Genomic DNA, 16,656 nt, shown 5'->3' on the forward strand with positions numbered 1-16,656 from the left:
ACAAGCCTCCGCTTCCGCGCCTGCGCGCAAAGGGGACTCGGATGCCGGCGGTCTCTGCTGAAGAGAGAAGATGGCGCTTGACGGGCCAGAGCAGGTATGGCGGCTGTAGTGGCGGCCCGGCAGGTTACGGGGCTGGGTGCGGAGCGAGCGTGATCTAAGTGGAGAGCGGGCCGGGGCAGGAGGGTTGGGTGGGTCGGAGGTGGCTGGAGTAGTCCAGGCTGGACGCTGTCTGCGACTGGATCTGCTGTGTCAGCGCCGCCCTCGGTGAGTCAGGGCAAGGCTGGGAGAGGAATACGCGGTAGAAGCGGAGTGAGTGAGGGGAGCGATGGGCGCGGGAACGGCCGGCCCACGGGTCGCAGGAGACGGGACGCCAGTCCTTCGGCTCCGTTCCGCTTGCTCCGTCGGCAGTAACGACACCTCGGGCTTGTAGAGCGCTTCACGCAGTGCAAAGCGCCCCCGTGTATATCATATCGCCTCTCGGTCCTCCTAAAAGTCGTACAAGGTAGGCGGCGTTCCCATTTTTTTATTTTAGTCGTGGGAAAATGGAGGGTTCCAAGGGAGGGAGGGATTAGAACCCAGATGCTGAGCCTCCGAAGTCCAAACTTTTTTTACTACGCAAAGCTACCTGGTGTCAAACCTTATTCAAAGTGCCCTGCAAGTGGCTTTATCCCCTCGGATGTTTAACCTGTCGTTTAAGACTCACTCTGTGTCTTCAGATGGAACTGGAGGAGGGGAAGGCAGGCAGCGGACTCCGCCAATATTATCTGTCCAAGATTGAAGAACTCCAGGTGAGGACGGACTTCAGAGAGAGCTAGGAAGCGGGATGATGGGGGATGGAAACGGTCTTTCACAAATCCATCTAATTCCACTGGGAGTGCAGTGGAAGAAGCTGCTGCTTCTCCTTTCTTGTTTGTTTCTTAGCTAGTAGGGTGTGTGTATCAGAAGTAAGCAATCTCTTGTTCTCCTCCAGTCCCACCCCTTTGAGGGTCATAGTGTTCACAGTTTGTTAAACATTTTCAAGAGTCAAATCTTAACAGAAAAGGTACCTCTAGCCAAAGGTCAGCCCTTTTGGAAGAAGCCCGAATGAAAAGGATTCTTATGAAAGGGAAACAAGCTCAGGAGATGAAATTTATCACCAAGAGGTTGGGTGAGGGTGAAGTGAGAATGTGAGGAAAGGCATCATTGAGGCATCTGGATAATGCTAATTCCATAGAGACTGAATGAAATTGGGCAACCCAGAACGCTAGCCTAAAGCGCTAAACCATAGAAAAAGGACCGTTTATGTTGTTAATGAAATGTTTATGTTTACCAGTAAGGCTTCCAGCAGTAAGGTGTGACTCTCAGTAGTAGGTATGGCTTCCAGTAGTAAGCATTACCAACAACATAAACAGTAGGCTGTTAGTGTTAACAGTGTTATGTTACAGTAGGCTGTTAGTAGTTTAACTTTGGACAAGTCCATGGATTTTCAATTTCGTCCTAATCCCCTGCGTTGTTCAAGTGTCATCTGTAATATAAATTGGATGGGGGAAAGCCACAAAGAACAATTCTGAATTCCAAGTGCATTTGCAGGTATTATGTTTAGTTAACCATTTTGGAATGCTTTTTCATGTGTTTTTATTCGTTCACTTCAGTAGTCCTGAAAAGGAGCAGGGCAGCTGATGCTATACCCATGTGCCATTTGGTAACAGATCTAGATTTTTAAAAATAGATTGCCTGAGCTTTACCTTGCTTTTGATTGACAGCAGCTGGGCTAGAACTCAGACTTCTCACCTAACACTCTTTCCACTAGGTGATGTTGCCTTCCTGTGAGAAATTTGGTGTTACATGAGCCAGCTGTAACTTTTCTCCATTAGATTCTGTTATTCCTGGACCAGAATTGGACAAGCAGCCTTCTTTGATGGCTGCCATAAGCTCCAGAGGGACTCTTGGAGGACAGGGCAGGGTCATTAGAATCATACTGGAGAATCTGAAACAACACACAGGTGCCCTGTGCCCTTCCCTCAGCTCATTCTGACCTGTGAGGTCTTGGGCAAGATCCTACCTCCTCCTGTCTCCTGCCCTTGAGTAATGGAATTTGTCTCTTGTCTGCCACAGCTGATTGTGAATGATAAGAGCCAAAACCTCCGGAGGCTGCAGGCACAGAGGAATGAACTAAATGCTAAAGGTGAGTGGGGAAAGATGGGAAGCTGCATGTAGGCAGTTTGTCTGAGGTCTGTCCTAACCTCCCTGCACAGTGTCTTCACAGCAGTGCTTACTGTTTTCTCCCTGTCATCTAGTAGTTTCACATGCATCTCTTTTTCCCGAGCTCCATTGTAGCCTCCTTAAATACACGAATTTTTATCTTTGGTCTTCCTTTAATAACTTAAGAATGATGCTTAGCTCATGCATGTAGAATTGGGTCCTGGAGACTCCAAAGGAGTAGCTAGGTGACCACTGTGTCTGTTTGCCATCTAGTTCGCCTATTGCGGGAGGAGCTACAGCTGCTGCAGGAACAGGGCTCCTATGTGGGGGAAGTAGTCCGGGCCATGGATAAGAAGAAAGTGTTGGTCAAGGTAAAAGCAGCATGACCCCAGGGACCAACCAGCTCAGTCTGCACTGGATTCCCACCCCTTTGTGTGTAGCCTTGGGAGACAGGGTTCTGTGTTCTGTCAAGGTATTGTGGGATTCTCGAAGGTCTTCCTGGGTAGGGTTAGTGATTTGGTGGCTGTCAAGGAAGATCATGAGCTCTTCTTTCTTTAGGTACATCCTGAAGGCAAATTTGTTGTAGACGTGGACAAAAACATTGACATCAATGACGTGAGTGTAGCAGGTGAGGTGGTGGTGGGGTCAGCTCTTATTTCTTATTGTACCACTTCTGAAACTCACCCCCTTCACCCAGGTGACACCCAATTGCCGGGTGGCTCTAAGGAATGACAGCTACACTCTGCACAAGATCCTGCCCAACAAGGTAGACCCATTAGTGTCACTGATGATGGTAGAGAAAGTACCAGATTCGACTTATGAGATGATTGGTGGACTGGACAAACAGATCAAGGAGATCAAAGAAGTGATCGAGCTGCCTGTTAAGCATCCTGAGCTCTTCGAAGCACTGGGCATTGCTCAGCCCAAGGTGAGGAGCAGGGCTTCTCCAGGAGGGCCAAGCTGTACTTTACTACTCCTGCCCCAGCCAGCCCTACTGCAGGGGTCGGGGAGGCACCAGGATAGGCTGCATCCTTCTTGGGCTGGCCCTCCCCCTGAAGAGTGGCGGGGGAAGTGTTTTAGGGCAGCGAGGTGGGTTTTGGATATAAGCTCCAGAACAGCTCCTTGATGTTCTTTTTTTTTTTTTTTTTTTTTGGTATCCCTAACATTTAGCAAGGGATCCAGCACTCAGCACTCGGTAAATGTTCACTGAATGAGATCAGGGGTATAGCTTTCTGTCCTGAGTGCTGCTGTTCCCCTGTAGGGAGTACTGCTGTATGGACCTCCAGGCACTGGGAAGACGCTGTTGGCCCGGGCTGTGGCTCATCATACGGACTGTACCTTTATTCGTGTCTCTGGCTCTGAATTGGTACAGAAATTCATAGGGGAAGGTAACCATGGCCAGTAACGTGAGAAGCAAGAGGTAGGGGGTTAGGGAGCTAATAAGCTCCCTAACACCAGCTCGGCCTCCACACAGGGGCAAGAATGGTGAGGGAGTTGTTTGTCATGGCACGAGAACACGCTCCATCTATCATCTTCATGGACGAAATCGACTCCATCGGCTCCTCGCGGCTGGAGGGGGGTTCTGGGGGGGACAGTGAAGTGCAGCGCACAATGCTGGAGTTGCTCAACCAGCTGGATGGCTTTGAGGCCACCAAGAACATCAAGGTAAGGTGGTAGCAGCCTTGGGATGGGCCCAGGGAAGGCCTGGGTGCCACGCAGGTTGAGGAAGAGCTTAGCTGATCCTCACCCGCTTTCTCTGCTCAGGTTATCATGGCTACTAATAGGATTGATATCCTGGACTCGGCGCTGCTTCGCCCAGGGCGTATTGACAGAAAAATTGAATTCCCACCCCCCAACGAGGAGGTTTGTGATGGGCGCTGTGCAAAGTGGCTCTGGCAGTGGGGGTAGGGGTGGGGTGTGGGGCTCAGGCCTTTCCTTGCCATCTCCAGGCCCGGCTGGACATTTTGAAGATTCATTCTCGGAAGATGAACCTGACCCGCGGGATCAACCTGAGAAAAATTGCTGAGCTCATGCCAGGAGCATCAGGGGCTGAAGTGAAGGTAATTGGAGTACCCACCAAAAACAGGGCAGACGCAGGAAGCTCTAGGCTCAAGGGCCACAGATGAGGGGCACAGCAGTGGGGCCTCAACTTCCTTTTCCTGTTCAGGGCGTGTGCACAGAAGCCGGCATGTATGCCCTTCGAGAACGGCGAGTCCATGTCACTCAGGAGGACTTTGAGATGGCAGTAGCCAAGGTATGGGCCTCCATCTTTGTGCCTTTGCTGATGGTGGCTCTGGGGCAGTGGGCTAGGGCATGCTTGCGTTCGTAACTTAACATTCATTTTCTCCCCCACCCCTAGGTCATGCAGAAGGACAGTGAGAAAAACATGTCCATCAAGAAATTATGGAAGTGAGTGGACAGCCTTTGTGTGGATCCCTCCAATAAAGCTCTGTGGGCCAAGTCCTCTAGGACTCCAGTCTGTTAATGAGGGCTGTGCTGTTCAAGGATCAGGTCCAGACACCACCAATAGATAAAAGGATTTATTTGGATCCCAGTGCCAGAAGTGGCACTCGCCAAGCCCTAGGCCCACCCTCCTCACCAAGCTCCAAAGGGCGACACCAGTCCTCCCAGCCTCCCCATTCACCTTACCCTGGCCTCCACATGTGCCCACCCATACCTCAGGCCATGCTAGAGAACTGGAGTGTCCCCTCCCCGGCCCAAGCCGCTAGAGAGGCAGCCCTCTGGCATCCCAGGAGATGATGGCGGCCAGAGCCGCTTGCATAGATTGAGGAAAGAAACAAGGAGGCACCTAACAGGGCTCCCTGAAAACCTCCAACTTACCCCTGTACAAAAAAAGTGGCTCCCACATAGAAAACTTGCTCCCAAAATAGTGCAAATACCCAAAGGAAAGAAAAAAACCAGCAGCAAGGCTGGGCTTGTAGGAATGGCAAAGAACTTTGGTTTAGAAAGGCTAGGAAGTCTGAGCTGCATCTCCTCTTCCTAGCCCAGCTCCCCACAGCCAGCTCTGACCCTCGCCCAAGAGGGGAGTCTGTAAACATGCAAACCCAGCAGCCTTTGGTTCGGAAATGTCTGTTAAAATGTCAAAGCACAGCCTCCGGCAGTCCTACTTGGGCCTGCCTGCAGGGGGGGCACAGGAGGCTTCTGAACCCAATTAAAGCCAATGCAAAAAGTATAAGGCTTTGGGGACCAAGCAACAAGGAATCCTATCACTACATGTATAAAACTAAAGCTGGGGAGTAGAGAGTGACAGCAGACACTCCTCAACCCAGCCTACGTGTCTGCGGCCCCAGCAAGGACCCAGAGGGTGGTCTCCCTCCAGGCTCCAGGGCTGGGAAGAAAGAGATCCCTGAGCAGTTAGGTCAGGCGAATTCCCAGCACCTGTTCCAGTTCCTGCCTTCGCTGCTGCACCTGGAGAAGGGAGAGACCAAGTAGCTCAGGCCTTTACTACTCAGGGCCAAAGGAGGGAAAACAAGGCAGAGCCTCACCTTGGCAAAGATGTGCCTGCCTACTGCTTCCTGGGCCCAGGGCTGGTGGTAGAAAGCAGCTCGTCTCTCCTCCTCAGGATTTCCAATCACATCAGTGATGATCTGCAAAGAGCCAGAAGGAAAGCCATAGCATAATCCCCAGCCCTGGGCCAACCCACCCTGGGAACTGCTGTGGGTAAAAATCACCCAGAGCTTTACAAAGGAATCCCCTCGGGAAAGAGGACTACACCTTGAGGTCTCGGCGCTGGGAACGGAGCCATTCCTGGATGAAGTCCTGGGGGTCAGTGCTAAAACTGAGCATGAAATCTCTCTGGGTCTTCAGCTGGTTGATGGACTCGATGGTCTCATGAATCTGGAGAGGGTACATGTGTCAGACTCTGCCCCCAAAGCTTAAATGCAAATGACTGAGCCAGAGTTCCCATCCCATCCCCTAGGTGCTACATGTATGGAAATGCTGGACAGATCCAGCCCACTCCAATCCTGGGCCCCAGAGGAAGCTGTGGAGCCAGAGGGCCCACCTTGACATCAAGGGAAGCGATCTCCTGCTGATTGGTGGTAGAGGCCAGAAAATTGCTCATCTGGGCCTTCAGTGGGTCGTCCACCTCCACATCAATGTCATAACAGGCTGTCTTCTTCTGGTCGTTAGGGTCCACACTGCAGGCAGCACATGGGGAGGGAAGGCACATAGCTGTCTTCATCCTGCCCACCTGGGCCAAAGCTAGGGCCCATTCTCTGCACATACTCAGGGAGCAAGAAACCTGATGCTGTCTTTGGCTTCAGTTCAAGCCAAGGGTGAATCTGCTGTTAAAAGAGCCTTCCTGTCCCCCTCCTTGCATTTACCTAATGACATGGTTGATGACAATGGGGTCCGGATGCTGCAGCAACCCCGCCAGCTTCATGGGAATCTCGGAGAAACGGAGTCGGCCACAACTGAAGATCTGGAGGAAATACCAAAGGCTCAGCGTTGCCTTGTGGGCACAGGGGAGTGGACCATTCCAGGACCAGTGAGGGCAGCAGTCTGGAGGCTGTGGCCAAGAAGTAGCCCAGCAGGCAAGGCAAGGGCTGAGAGAACAGGGGGGCTGGCATCTGGCTAACCTGGCGGAAGTAACGGTTGCAGTTGATGTATTCCCGTTCGTGCCCATCCTGCAGCTGGTTGTGCTTGATGTAAAGCCACAGGGCCTGCATGATGGCGGCCCTCGTCTGTGTGTGCACTCCCAGCAGCCTTGCCAATCGGGGGTCCAATTTGTACTGGGGAGGCTAGAGTTGGATGGAGGGGAGTCAGGATGGGTTCTTGCAGTAAAACAAAGCGGGAAAATAGGGCAGGGACAGGAAGGTTTATAGGAACCAACTCCCCTCCTGAGGGGTCCTTGTGGCCCCAGAAATGACCCCAGGGCCTCTGTCACCTGATGATCCAGCATGAGCAGGAGGGTGCACTTGACGTTGAGGTCTCCAGGCCGTTTTACCTGGAAGCCATCTGTCTCCTGGGTGGTGGGCATCCGGTGCCACTGGCAGGGAGGGGAACATGGCTTATCACCAAGGGGGTGGGCATGAACACAGGGCCTCCCAAGGGCCCTGAGGCCATTTCCCTGCCAAACCTGCATGTCAGCCTGCCTCTGCCCCAGGCCCACTCTCACCTCCACCAGGTGATTGTCAGGCCCATACAGCTCCTTGTCCAGCTCAATGACGAGGCTCTTAAAGAATGAAGAAAACTTCCTCTTCTGTTTGCTAGGCTGGAGATGGAAAGGGGTGTGAGATGGTGCTGCTGAGCTCTCAAATCTCAAGCTATGCTAAATCCCAAGAACAAGAAGCCCCATTTCAGCCCTGGAGCTCAGGGTACTGAAGATTCCTGGGGCCCTGAAGAATGGAAGCAGGACTCTGGGCAGACTGGAGGCAGGGAAATGGCGCCCTCTTGCAGCCCACGAGGGACTTCCTGGAGACACTCGACTGCCATCTGCAGGAACATTGTAATAACCACGCAAATCAACCTCCAATGGGCTTGGAGCAGTGCCCCCTCTCTATGGCAGGACTTCTCTGGGAGCGCCCAAGTGTCTGGCCCAGTCTTTTTTTTTTTTTTTTGAGACGCAATCTCACTGTGTCACCCAGGCTAAAGTGCAGTGGTGTGATCATAATTCACTGAAGCTCGACCTCCAGGGCTCAAGCCATCCTCCTGCGTCAGCCTTACCAGTAGCTGGGACTATAGACGCATGCACCACACCCAGCTAATTTTTAAATTTTTTGTAGAGACGGGGTCTGGCTCTGCTGCTCAGGCTAGTCTCAAACTCTTTGGTCCCAGTCTTAAACCCACACAGGCCTCCTTCCCTCCAGATACCTCCCTCCCCAACTCACATCATCCAGCAGTTTTCCTTCCACTCGGAGTTCCCAGGAAGCCACCTTGTCCCCTGCTGGGGTTCCCCCAGGGGTCCCTGCAGTTCCTGCACTATCGCCTTCTGCCTTGCTGGGACTGAACGTATTGGAAATGTAGATCCGAAGCTTTCGCTTTTGCTAAAGAGAGAAAGACAATCAACTGGAAGTGGACCAAGATGTTGGGACACTGCTACGCCATCTTCTGATATGAACATTCAACAATCAATACTGAGCACCATGGGCCAGCCAGGCACCTTGTCAGGCACTGGGAATCAGAAGTAAGTAGTAAGTCCCAGTCCCAGCCTTTTTTTTTTTTAGGACATGGTCTCACTCTGTCACCCAGGCTGGAGTGCAGTGGCGTGATCTCAGCTCACTTGCAACCTCTGACTCCTGGGTTCAAGCAATTCTCTTGTCTCAGCCTCCTGAGTAGCTGGGACTACAGGTGCATGCCACCATGCCCAGCTAATTTTTTTGTGTTTTTAGTAAAGATGGTGTTTCAACATGTTGGCAAGGCAAGGCTGGTCTCGAACTCCTGACCTCAGGTGATCTACCCACTTCGGCCCCCTAAAGTGCTGAGATTACAGGCGTGAGCCGCCACACCCGGCCGGAACTCACCATTTTATGGGGAAAGAGATGCATCACCAACAACGCCAGCACAGTGGAACTGGTGCAATGGCAAAGCGGAGGCCTCTGGCTCACATCTTACATGATACCCAAACACCCATCACGGCCCCAAAATATCCTAGTCTCCTGGAAAGCCTTCCCCACTCAGGACGGTTCTAGATTATTATTAAGGAAAGTTTCTCGGCTGGGTGCAGTGGCTCTGTCATCTTAGCACTTTGGGAGGCTGAGGCAGTCAGGAGTTCGAGACCAGCCTGGGCACCATGGTGATACTAAAAATACAAAAATTAGCCAGGCGTGGTGATGGGCGTCTGTAATGCTAGTTACTCGGGAGGCTGAGGCAAGGAGAATTGCTTGAACCTGGGATGTGAAGGTTGCAGTGAGCCGAGATTGCACCACTGCACTCCAGCCTGAGTGAAAGAGCGAGACTCCATCTCAAAAAAAAAAAAGAAAAAAGAAAATATTCTCTATGGATGGGGAAGGGGAAGGAGAAAGGAACTACCTTTATCCTCTAGTGGTTTTCAAACTTTTGACCACGACCCATAATATTTACATTTTTCAGTTATGACCCAAGATCTGCATATCTATTTATCGGAAACAAAAATATCATGAAAGAATACCTTAACTACTATGGTAAGTACTACTGTGAAGTATTTTTAGATTTTCTACTGTCATATATTAATTTAAAACATACTGGCCCTAACACATTCAACTGAGTTCGTACTCTACTAGTGGGCTGCATCCTGCATGTGAAAAACCCAGCTCTAGCCCAACTTGCTTGGCCCCTGGAAAACAAGGGGGTGGAGGGCAAGGAAACCTGGGAAGGCTAGAGGTGGTCAAGGTCACACATACTGTCAGAGGCTTTTTAATGGCCTCCTGGATCTCCATCCGCTTGCGAGCAATGGTCTGGTCCAGCTTCCGCTCAAAAGCCAAGAGATCCATGTATGCCTGAGACTCTGGGACAAGCTCCCGGATCTGGAGGAAGGTAGCAGAAGCTCATCAGCTTGCTTCAGCCAAAGCCTGGCTCTTTCCTCCCTTCCTGCAGCCCAGGGTTGAGGGAGACGGATGCCCACCCCGAGGTGGCCACTGGGCAGGCCTCCCAGGCGTCCTCTTAACACTTACTCGCTGAGGTAGAACTTTATCTGCCATCTTCCTCCTCTTTAACCTGGGGAGTTCAGAAACCCACTTAAGAGATCAATGGTCCAAAAAAGGACACTCACCCCCGCAACGTCCCTCCAGTCTCCAGGACCCTCTCCCCCAAGAGAGCCTGGAATCTTCCTCAGACATCAAAGCTCTTAAGATAGAAGGAAACCCTCTGCTACCACCAGAGATGAGTGAGGCAGAGTGGAATAAGCAGGATGCTCTTACCCCCGGCGCTGGGCAGGCATGGGAGGCTGCGCCTGGGGCACAAGCAGGCGTTTTCGGAATGGATCCATCATGGTGGGTGGCATGCCAGGTCGAAGCGGAGCTGCTGCACCAAATGGGGAGCCAGCAGGGGGTCCCACCTGCAAGCCGGCCATGGGCATCCGGTTCCCTGGTGACATGCCAGGTCGCTGGGGGAAGTGAGCCAACGGGGGTGCATAGGTCAGGGGCAGGGCCCTCCGGGGCCCATAGCCTATGCCCTCCATCCCTCTCGTCAGCCAGGTTGGGCCTGAGCAGCACGCCAGAGCCCTGCTGGAGCCCCAGGAACAAAGGAGAGCGGGCGTCGGAGCGAAGAGTGTAAACCATACCTGCCCTGCCCCCTGCAACCGCCCTGGCAGCCATGCCAGCGAATGAGGTCTGCCAGAGCCTGGGCTGGGAGGAGGGTCCTGCTTGCAGAGGGAAGGGCCTACAGGAGCCCCAGCCAGTCCCTATTCTCTCAGACAGTCCCGCCAAGCCTTGCCCTCCTCTTTCCCCCATCATGAGGGAGAAGCATGGCTGAGAGGCACGGGGACAGTGTCACTGCCAGGCAGAGGGGTATACTGTATCATGAGCAGGCCAATGGTGCAGAGCCCCAATCCCCATCCTCTGTGGCCGAGGGAGAAAGGGGTCTGGTAGGCAGCAGCACCCCAGGTGAGCAGGGCTACAACAGGATGACTTGGAACGCGTACCAGCTGGTGAGGGTGGCCTCGGACAGGGTACCGGGACCCTGTACCCTGTACTCTGGTACCATATAGCCCCTACCCACAGCCCAGAACTGGACCCTCCTCTCACCTCCTTACTGCCCAACTACTGCCCCTATGCCAAAAGACCCCAGAAGGGAAGCCATGGCTCCTGGGTGGCCTGTGGGAAAGACAGCAGCTGGCACCTGGACTCTGCCCGTGGTCCAGGCACCACCTGGCAGCCAGGACTGGCTCTGGCTCCGTGTAGCCCTGGCAATCCCAAGCTGAAGAAGGGGGCTAAGATTATCCTGGGAGGCAAGGATCAGAGGCCTAGGCTGAGCAGCAGGAAAGTGGAAGATAGAAATAGCTTCTTTAGATGCCTGCAGAAGGATTTCCCACTTGAAGCCTTGCTCCCCGACATTTCTGTGGAGCCCATCTGGGAGTCACCTCCACCCCCACCCCCCTCCCCATGGCTGCTGCCTGCAAGGCCTGTTTGGCAGCTCTGCCTCGCACACACTGTCCCTGGCAGCTTCACAGGGCTGGCCCCAGGGCCCAGATTATGCAACGAGCACAACCAGCCAACCAAGCCCGGCAGGGTGGAGACTTGTACCAAATCAAAGGACCCTCCCCCACTCCAGCATCATGGAGATGAGATTCTTCCCCAACCTCTTCATCCTGCACTAAACCCATGTTCCCAAAACAGAGGGTCAGATTCTTGACCAGATGCAGAGATGGAAAGAAACATGACCCACAGACGTGAGGATGGGGAGAGGAGGAGCAGGGTGGGAGGGAGGTGTTTGGGAGAATAAAAACCTCAAAGTGGGGGGCTCTGGGGCTTTGGGAGTCCTGCCAAAGTCTCTCTCCATCAGGAAGAGATTAATCAGAGCTGTTGAAAGGCAAAAGACAACCTCTTTCTCTGCCTTAAGGATTGTTCTTTCTCTGGCCTGAGATTATAGAAAAAAACTGAGTGTGACTACAGCTGTAAGCCCGGGCCCAGACATACCAGACTTTAGTTTTTCCTAGTGCCTGAGACAAAGGGAAGAACTGAAGCACTGGGTCCTGCAGAGTGTGAGCGAGGGCCCTATGGTCCCCAGGAAGCTTCCCGCTGCAGCGTTCACAGAACCTGCAGCACCACCCATCCCTCCTGGGCAGGTGCTCTGGTAACAGGAAGTCCTAAGACAAGGCCGCACAGGCAGGGCCTGGAATAGGCTCCACCTAGACATCTGCTCCAGGCTTCCCGGGCCCAGAGCCCCCAGCTCACTCAGGACCCCAGGGGAAGGCTGCTAACAGTTCAAATTCTAGCTGAGCTTTGCTAAGCTCCATACCTGGGCTTATAGGTGCTAGCAACTCCTCCCCCTTCAAAAAACAAAAAACAAAAACAACTCAGGAGTTAGGAAAAACAAACAAAAAACAGTCCAGAACTCTGAGCCTCCCTAACTCCCTGCTTGCAACAGGATCAGGTAGGCCTGGATCAATCCCCTGAACCCCAGATGAGGAATCCAGGGCTCCAGTGAGCATGCTTTGCCCTGCCCCAAATGTGGCCCTGATGCTCTGGAACCTGGGCCTGAGGGCCTCAGTTGGGGAACATACCACCACTCTCCCATGAGTAAAAAGGATTTTGAGGCAGGGCGCAGTGGCTCACACCTATAATCCCAGCACTTTGGGAGGCCGAGGCAGGTGGATCACAAGGTCAGGAGTTCAAGACTATCCTGGCTAAGATGGTGAAACCCCGTGTCTACTGAAAACACAAAAAAAATTAGCCGGGCATGGTGGCGGGCACCTGTAATCCCAGCTACTCAGGAGGCTGAGGCAGAGAATTGCTTGAACCTGGGAGGCGGAGGTTGCAGTGAGCTGATATCATGCCACTGCACTCCAGCCTGGGCAACAGAGTGAGACTCCGTCTCAAAAAAAAAAAAAAAAAAAAAGATTTTGAACTTTTTGAACTCTCTGGAGTGAACCCAGAAATCTGAGGTTTTTGTTATTTTGTTGCCCAGGCTGGAGTGCAGTGGCAGGATCATAGCTCAATGCAGCCTTGAACTCCTGGACTCAGGCAATCCTCCTGCCACAGCATCCCGACTAGCTGGGACCATAAGCCCACACCACCAAGTTTGGCTAAAATTTTTTGGGTTTTTTTTTTGAGAAATTATGGTCTCACTATGTTGCCTAGGCTGGTCTTGAACTCCTGATCTCAAGTAATCCTTCTGTCTGGGCCTCCCAAAGTGCTAGGATTATAGGTGTGAGCCACCACATCCTGCCCTGGAGGGTTTTTTGTTGTTGTTTTTGTTTTAGGTTCCTCTGTTAACTGTGATCCACAGCCAGAACCACCCTCTGGAGGAAGGGAGGTCATCACTTCCCTTCTTTCAACTATTTGTTCAGCTTGGGCCTCAAATTCTCGCTTTTCCAGCACATCTCATGAGCCCTAACAGACAGGAACCCCTCTGTTTCCCAGATCTCAAGTCCCTTCTCCTGGAAGTCATACAACTGGACTTGGAAAGAGAGCAAGTAGGATCCTCTTCAAACTCAGCCAAAGTTAGCTGGCTGGGTTCTCTGTACCATCTACCTCTCCTGCCAGGAGGAGGAAAGCTAGTGGGATGGGAAACCCAGACTCAGGGCCATCTCCTACTTCCCCACAGCTAGCAGCCCAGGCCTAACCAGCCAGCCAGCTTGGCCTTGCCACAAGCCCAAGGCCACCCCCCACCAAACATGTGGAATCCATTCTCTTAGGGGCTGTCTCAAGGGCACATTTCCTATGACTTTTTGCATGCCAAGGAAACTGGAGCGGCTTGTCTGTTCCAGGTCCTTCCAAGGCCAAAGGCCCACAGATGGTGCCCAGGCCAGGTCTCAGTGGGCAGGCCCAAGGGCTACAATGACTGATGCAGGGAGCCCTCAGCAACACCCTGGGCCCATGAATCCCCAAGGGGGAGAGTAGGGTGGGAAAGATGAGCCCCAGCTGGAGTCCCTGGGACCAGGTCTGTCTCTGCCCATATCCAGACTCTGTTTTCTCTTGAGAAAGGAGGAAGAATGAGGAGGAAGAAGGGAAAAAAATCCAGTCACTGTCCCTAGTTAAGCCATCTCCTTAGATGTGAGGCCCAGTGGGGCAGGTAGGCTGTGTATACTCCACGAGGATCCCTAAGGACCTCCGCCTGGAGACATGAGTCGAAAACAGAGGAAGCCCACAGCAGACCCTGCGAGAAGCCAGTGTCAAATGCTGGGGCATATGGCTTCGGATGTGGCGGAGTTAGAACCTGAAGGCCAAATAAAAATGCAGAGAGGATGATAAGGCAGATGGGCACAGTTTCCAAGCCTGCTGGTGCAACCTGAACAGCAGACTAGGGGACCAGCAGGGTCAGGCTGAGGTTCTCACACACTGAGCAGAAGTCGCTGCCTTCCAAGGGCTTTTGAAGCTGAAACCTGAGCAGCTCTCAAAACCCCAAAGGGGTCAGGACAGCACTCTTTGAAGCAACTCTCGCAGACTCCTCGGGCCCCAGACCAGCAGGGTTCCACTCTGCACGTCCAGACTAATCAACTACCCGACACGATGACAGGAGGCAGAAAGCCCAGAAGAGAGCCGGCCTGTGACTAGGCTGGGCCTCCCCTCAAGCCTGGCCACCACCGTCTCTGGTCTAAGCTGGAGTCCTCCCCAGCGAAGGCGCCTGGCCCTGCCTCTGGAGTAAAGTCCGCCCGTGCACAAGCTGGAATGAATCCCCTGGCCCTAGCCTCAGCGTCCCGTGCCCGTGGGAAGCCAGGCTCCTTCCTCCTCATTAGCAGCCGGGAGCCATCTCAGACACGCTAGAGCTCGGCCAGTTCCCAACCAGAAAAAACAGGGCAGACTTGGAGTGGGACCAAGGCCGATGCAGGGTAACCCCGGTTTCTCAGCGAGGGCCCTTTCCCAAACTTTCTCATCACTTTCTAGCCCTCCTACCCTAGACTTCTCAACCCACCCGCCCACAATTCACTGGTTCCCCAAACTCCTCCATCTCCCAGTCACTCGGAATCTCTGTGCCGCGGAAGCCCCCAGGCCTCCCAGCTGGTTCCAGCCCTCCGCTGCAGGACTCGCTCCCCCTTCCCCACTCCTCCACCGCCACCCGCCGCAGCCCGAGGGTCCTGGCCCGCCCTCCACCGTCTCCCGGAGTTCCTCATGCATTCCCCAAGGCCCTCACTCGAGGCCCCCTCAGCCCCCGGCCCGGGCGCCCTCGCGGCGCCGCACGCCCCCGTCCGCTCGCGTCCTCCCTACTCACCTGGTACTGCGCCGCGGGGCCCGCGGGGCCCATGGGGCGGAAGGCGGCGGCCCCGGGGCCCCCCACGCCTCCAGCCGGACCCGGTCCCCGGAGCGCCGGTCCGGGCAGCATGCCGGGTCCGGCGGGGGGAGGAGGCGCTCCCAGGGCCGCGGCCACGGCGCCGCCGCCAGGGCTTAGCGGGGGCAGCGGGAACCCGCCCGCGCCTCGGCCCGACATCGCTCCGTCCCGTCCCGCGGTGCCGCGATCCGGACTCCGGGCTACGCGTCGAGTCCACTCCGCGCTCTGTACTCCGCGATCCGGGACTTGGCGATCTTAATTCCGGGTTCCGGGATTTGTCGATCCGGGCTCCGGGATTTCCTAATCCAAGTTCGCGAGTTCCTCACAGACCCGGTTCGGGACAGATTCCGCTCCTGCGCGGGAGATTCCGGATCCAGGATCTGCTGTGGGCCCGCCTGCCGCCCCCGGACTCCGGAGGTTTGGCCGCCCGAGTCGAGTTACCCAGAGGCGGCTACGAACTCCCTGCCCCGCCCAACCCAGCCCAGCACTAGGCCCCGCCTCTACCTGGTGCCCAATGCTCGAGTGCCTCCTTGAATCCCGCCCCTCGCGAGACCCGCCCCCAGCAGGCACCGCCCCTAACCGCCGACCTCAGAGTCCCACCCCCCACCTTTGGCCCCGCCCTTCATCGGAGGGGCGGGAGCGGAAGCTGCGCGCGGAAGCGCCGAGTGAGGCGCGGGGTCAGAGGTCTAAGGTCACGTTGAGGCTTCACAGTGAAGGAGCAGTTGCTACTACTCTTTCCCGGTGTAGCAGCCTCACCGAAAATAGTTTTGTCAAGTCTCCTTTCTGCATCTTCCACATTAAAGACCCAACTCAGAGTCGGTAGCGGTGGCTCACGCCTGTAATCCCAGCACTTTGGGAGGTTGAGGCGGGTGGACCACCTGAGGTCAGAAGTTCGAGACCAGCCTGGCCAACATGATGAAAACCCCGTCTCTACTAAAAATACAAAAATTAGCCGAGAGTGGTGGCTGGCGCCTGTAATCCCAGCTACTCGGGAGGCTGAGGCAGGAGAATCGCTTGAACCCGGGAGACAGAGGTTGCAATGAGCCGAGATCTCTCCACTCCACTCCAACCTCGGCGGCAAGAGTGAAACTCCTCAAAAAAAGAAAAAAGACTCAGCTGCTCTCTGGGGCAGAACAGCAGCCAACTCAACTTCCTGTAAAAGCTCATCCTGGTAGCTCGGAACTGCCAAGGGACCTAGGAGGCTCCAGACTTGACCCAGCTGGTGAACGGTCGACTTGGCCAAGGCTGAGTTCTTACAGCACATTTTTAACGTGGCTCTGCCTCACTATAAGGAAGCCTGGTACTTTACTCCCCAGCAAATGCTTCTAGTCAAAAGAAATTTGGCTTATGAGAAACCTCCCCGCAGTTTAAAAAGAGGTCTTTCTCTAGTATTTATAGCACTTAATTTTCAAAAATGCAGTATCTTTTCAGATACACTGTGCTGTATCAAAGTATTCAAAAATGCTTCAGCTGTCCCTCTGATGGTCTGGGTCTCCTCACCGTGATACGGCCCAGTGCTGCTTAAACCCTAATGAGCACATAAAAAACACCCGAGGCTCTTATTAAAAATGCAGATTGTGGCAGGGCCCAGGACTCTACATTTCTAAC

The 16,656-nt window shown here is 54.0% G+C and overlaps 2 protein-coding genes across 6 annotated transcripts; one reads left to right on the forward strand and one right to left on the reverse strand.

Moving 5' to 3' along the window:
• Position 1: 1 nt before the first annotated feature.
• On the forward strand, positions 2–4,644 carry LOC105483033 (proteasome 26S subunit, ATPase 5). Of its 3 annotated transcripts, none has more exons than XM_011743560.3 (12): positions 2–94; positions 717–788; positions 2,095–2,164; positions 2,455–2,552; positions 2,740–2,796; positions 2,879–3,109; positions 3,443–3,569; positions 3,656–3,846; positions 3,946–4,044; positions 4,131–4,241; positions 4,349–4,435; positions 4,541–4,644. In XM_011743560.3, exons 1-12 carry the CDS (start codon positions 71–73, stop codon positions 4,592–4,594), a joined length of 1,221 nt encoding a protein of 406 aa, XP_011741862.1. In that variant the 5' UTR covers positions 2–70; the 3' UTR covers positions 4,595–4,644. The 3 variants fall into 3 exon arrangements, with proteins under 3 accessions (XP_011741862.1, XP_011741861.2, XP_011741863.1); XM_011743559.2 differs by having other exon boundaries at positions 38–94; positions 698–788; XM_011743561.3 differs by lacking the exon at positions 2–94 and adding an exon at positions 409–502.
• On the reverse strand, positions 3,474–15,647 carry LOC105483031 (SWI/SNF related BAF chromatin remodeling complex subunit D2). Of its 3 annotated transcripts, XM_011743556.2 has the most exons (14): positions 15,553–15,647; positions 14,992–15,401; positions 10,041–10,225; positions 9,795–9,837; positions 9,525–9,647; positions 8,034–8,189; positions 7,322–7,417; positions 7,091–7,192; positions 6,783–6,944; positions 6,528–6,625; positions 6,206–6,341; positions 5,917–6,039; positions 5,688–5,789; positions 3,474–5,610 (listed from the first exon to the last, which is right to left on the reverse strand). In XM_011743556.2, exons 2-14 carry the CDS (start codon positions 15,205–15,207, stop codon positions 5,557–5,559), a joined length of 1,596 nt encoding a protein of 531 aa, XP_011741858.1. In that variant the 5' UTR covers positions 15,208–15,401; positions 15,553–15,647; the 3' UTR covers positions 3,474–5,556. The 3 variants fall into 3 exon arrangements, with proteins under 3 accessions (XP_011741858.1, XP_070939523.1, XP_070939524.1); XM_071083422.1 differs by lacking the exon at positions 15,553–15,647 and having other exon boundaries at positions 14,992–15,493; XM_071083423.1 differs by lacking the exons at positions 14,992–15,401; positions 15,553–15,647 and adding an exon at positions 11,153–12,580.
• Between the last annotated feature and the right edge of the window lie 1,009 nt (positions 15,648–16,656).

The sequence above is a fragment of the Macaca nemestrina genome, chromosome 17, assembly GCF_043159975.1.
Source record: "Macaca nemestrina isolate mMacNem1 chromosome 17, mMacNem.hap1, whole genome shotgun sequence".
NCBI classification, from domain to species: domain Eukaryota; kingdom Metazoa; phylum Chordata; class Mammalia; order Primates; family Cercopithecidae; genus Macaca; species Macaca nemestrina.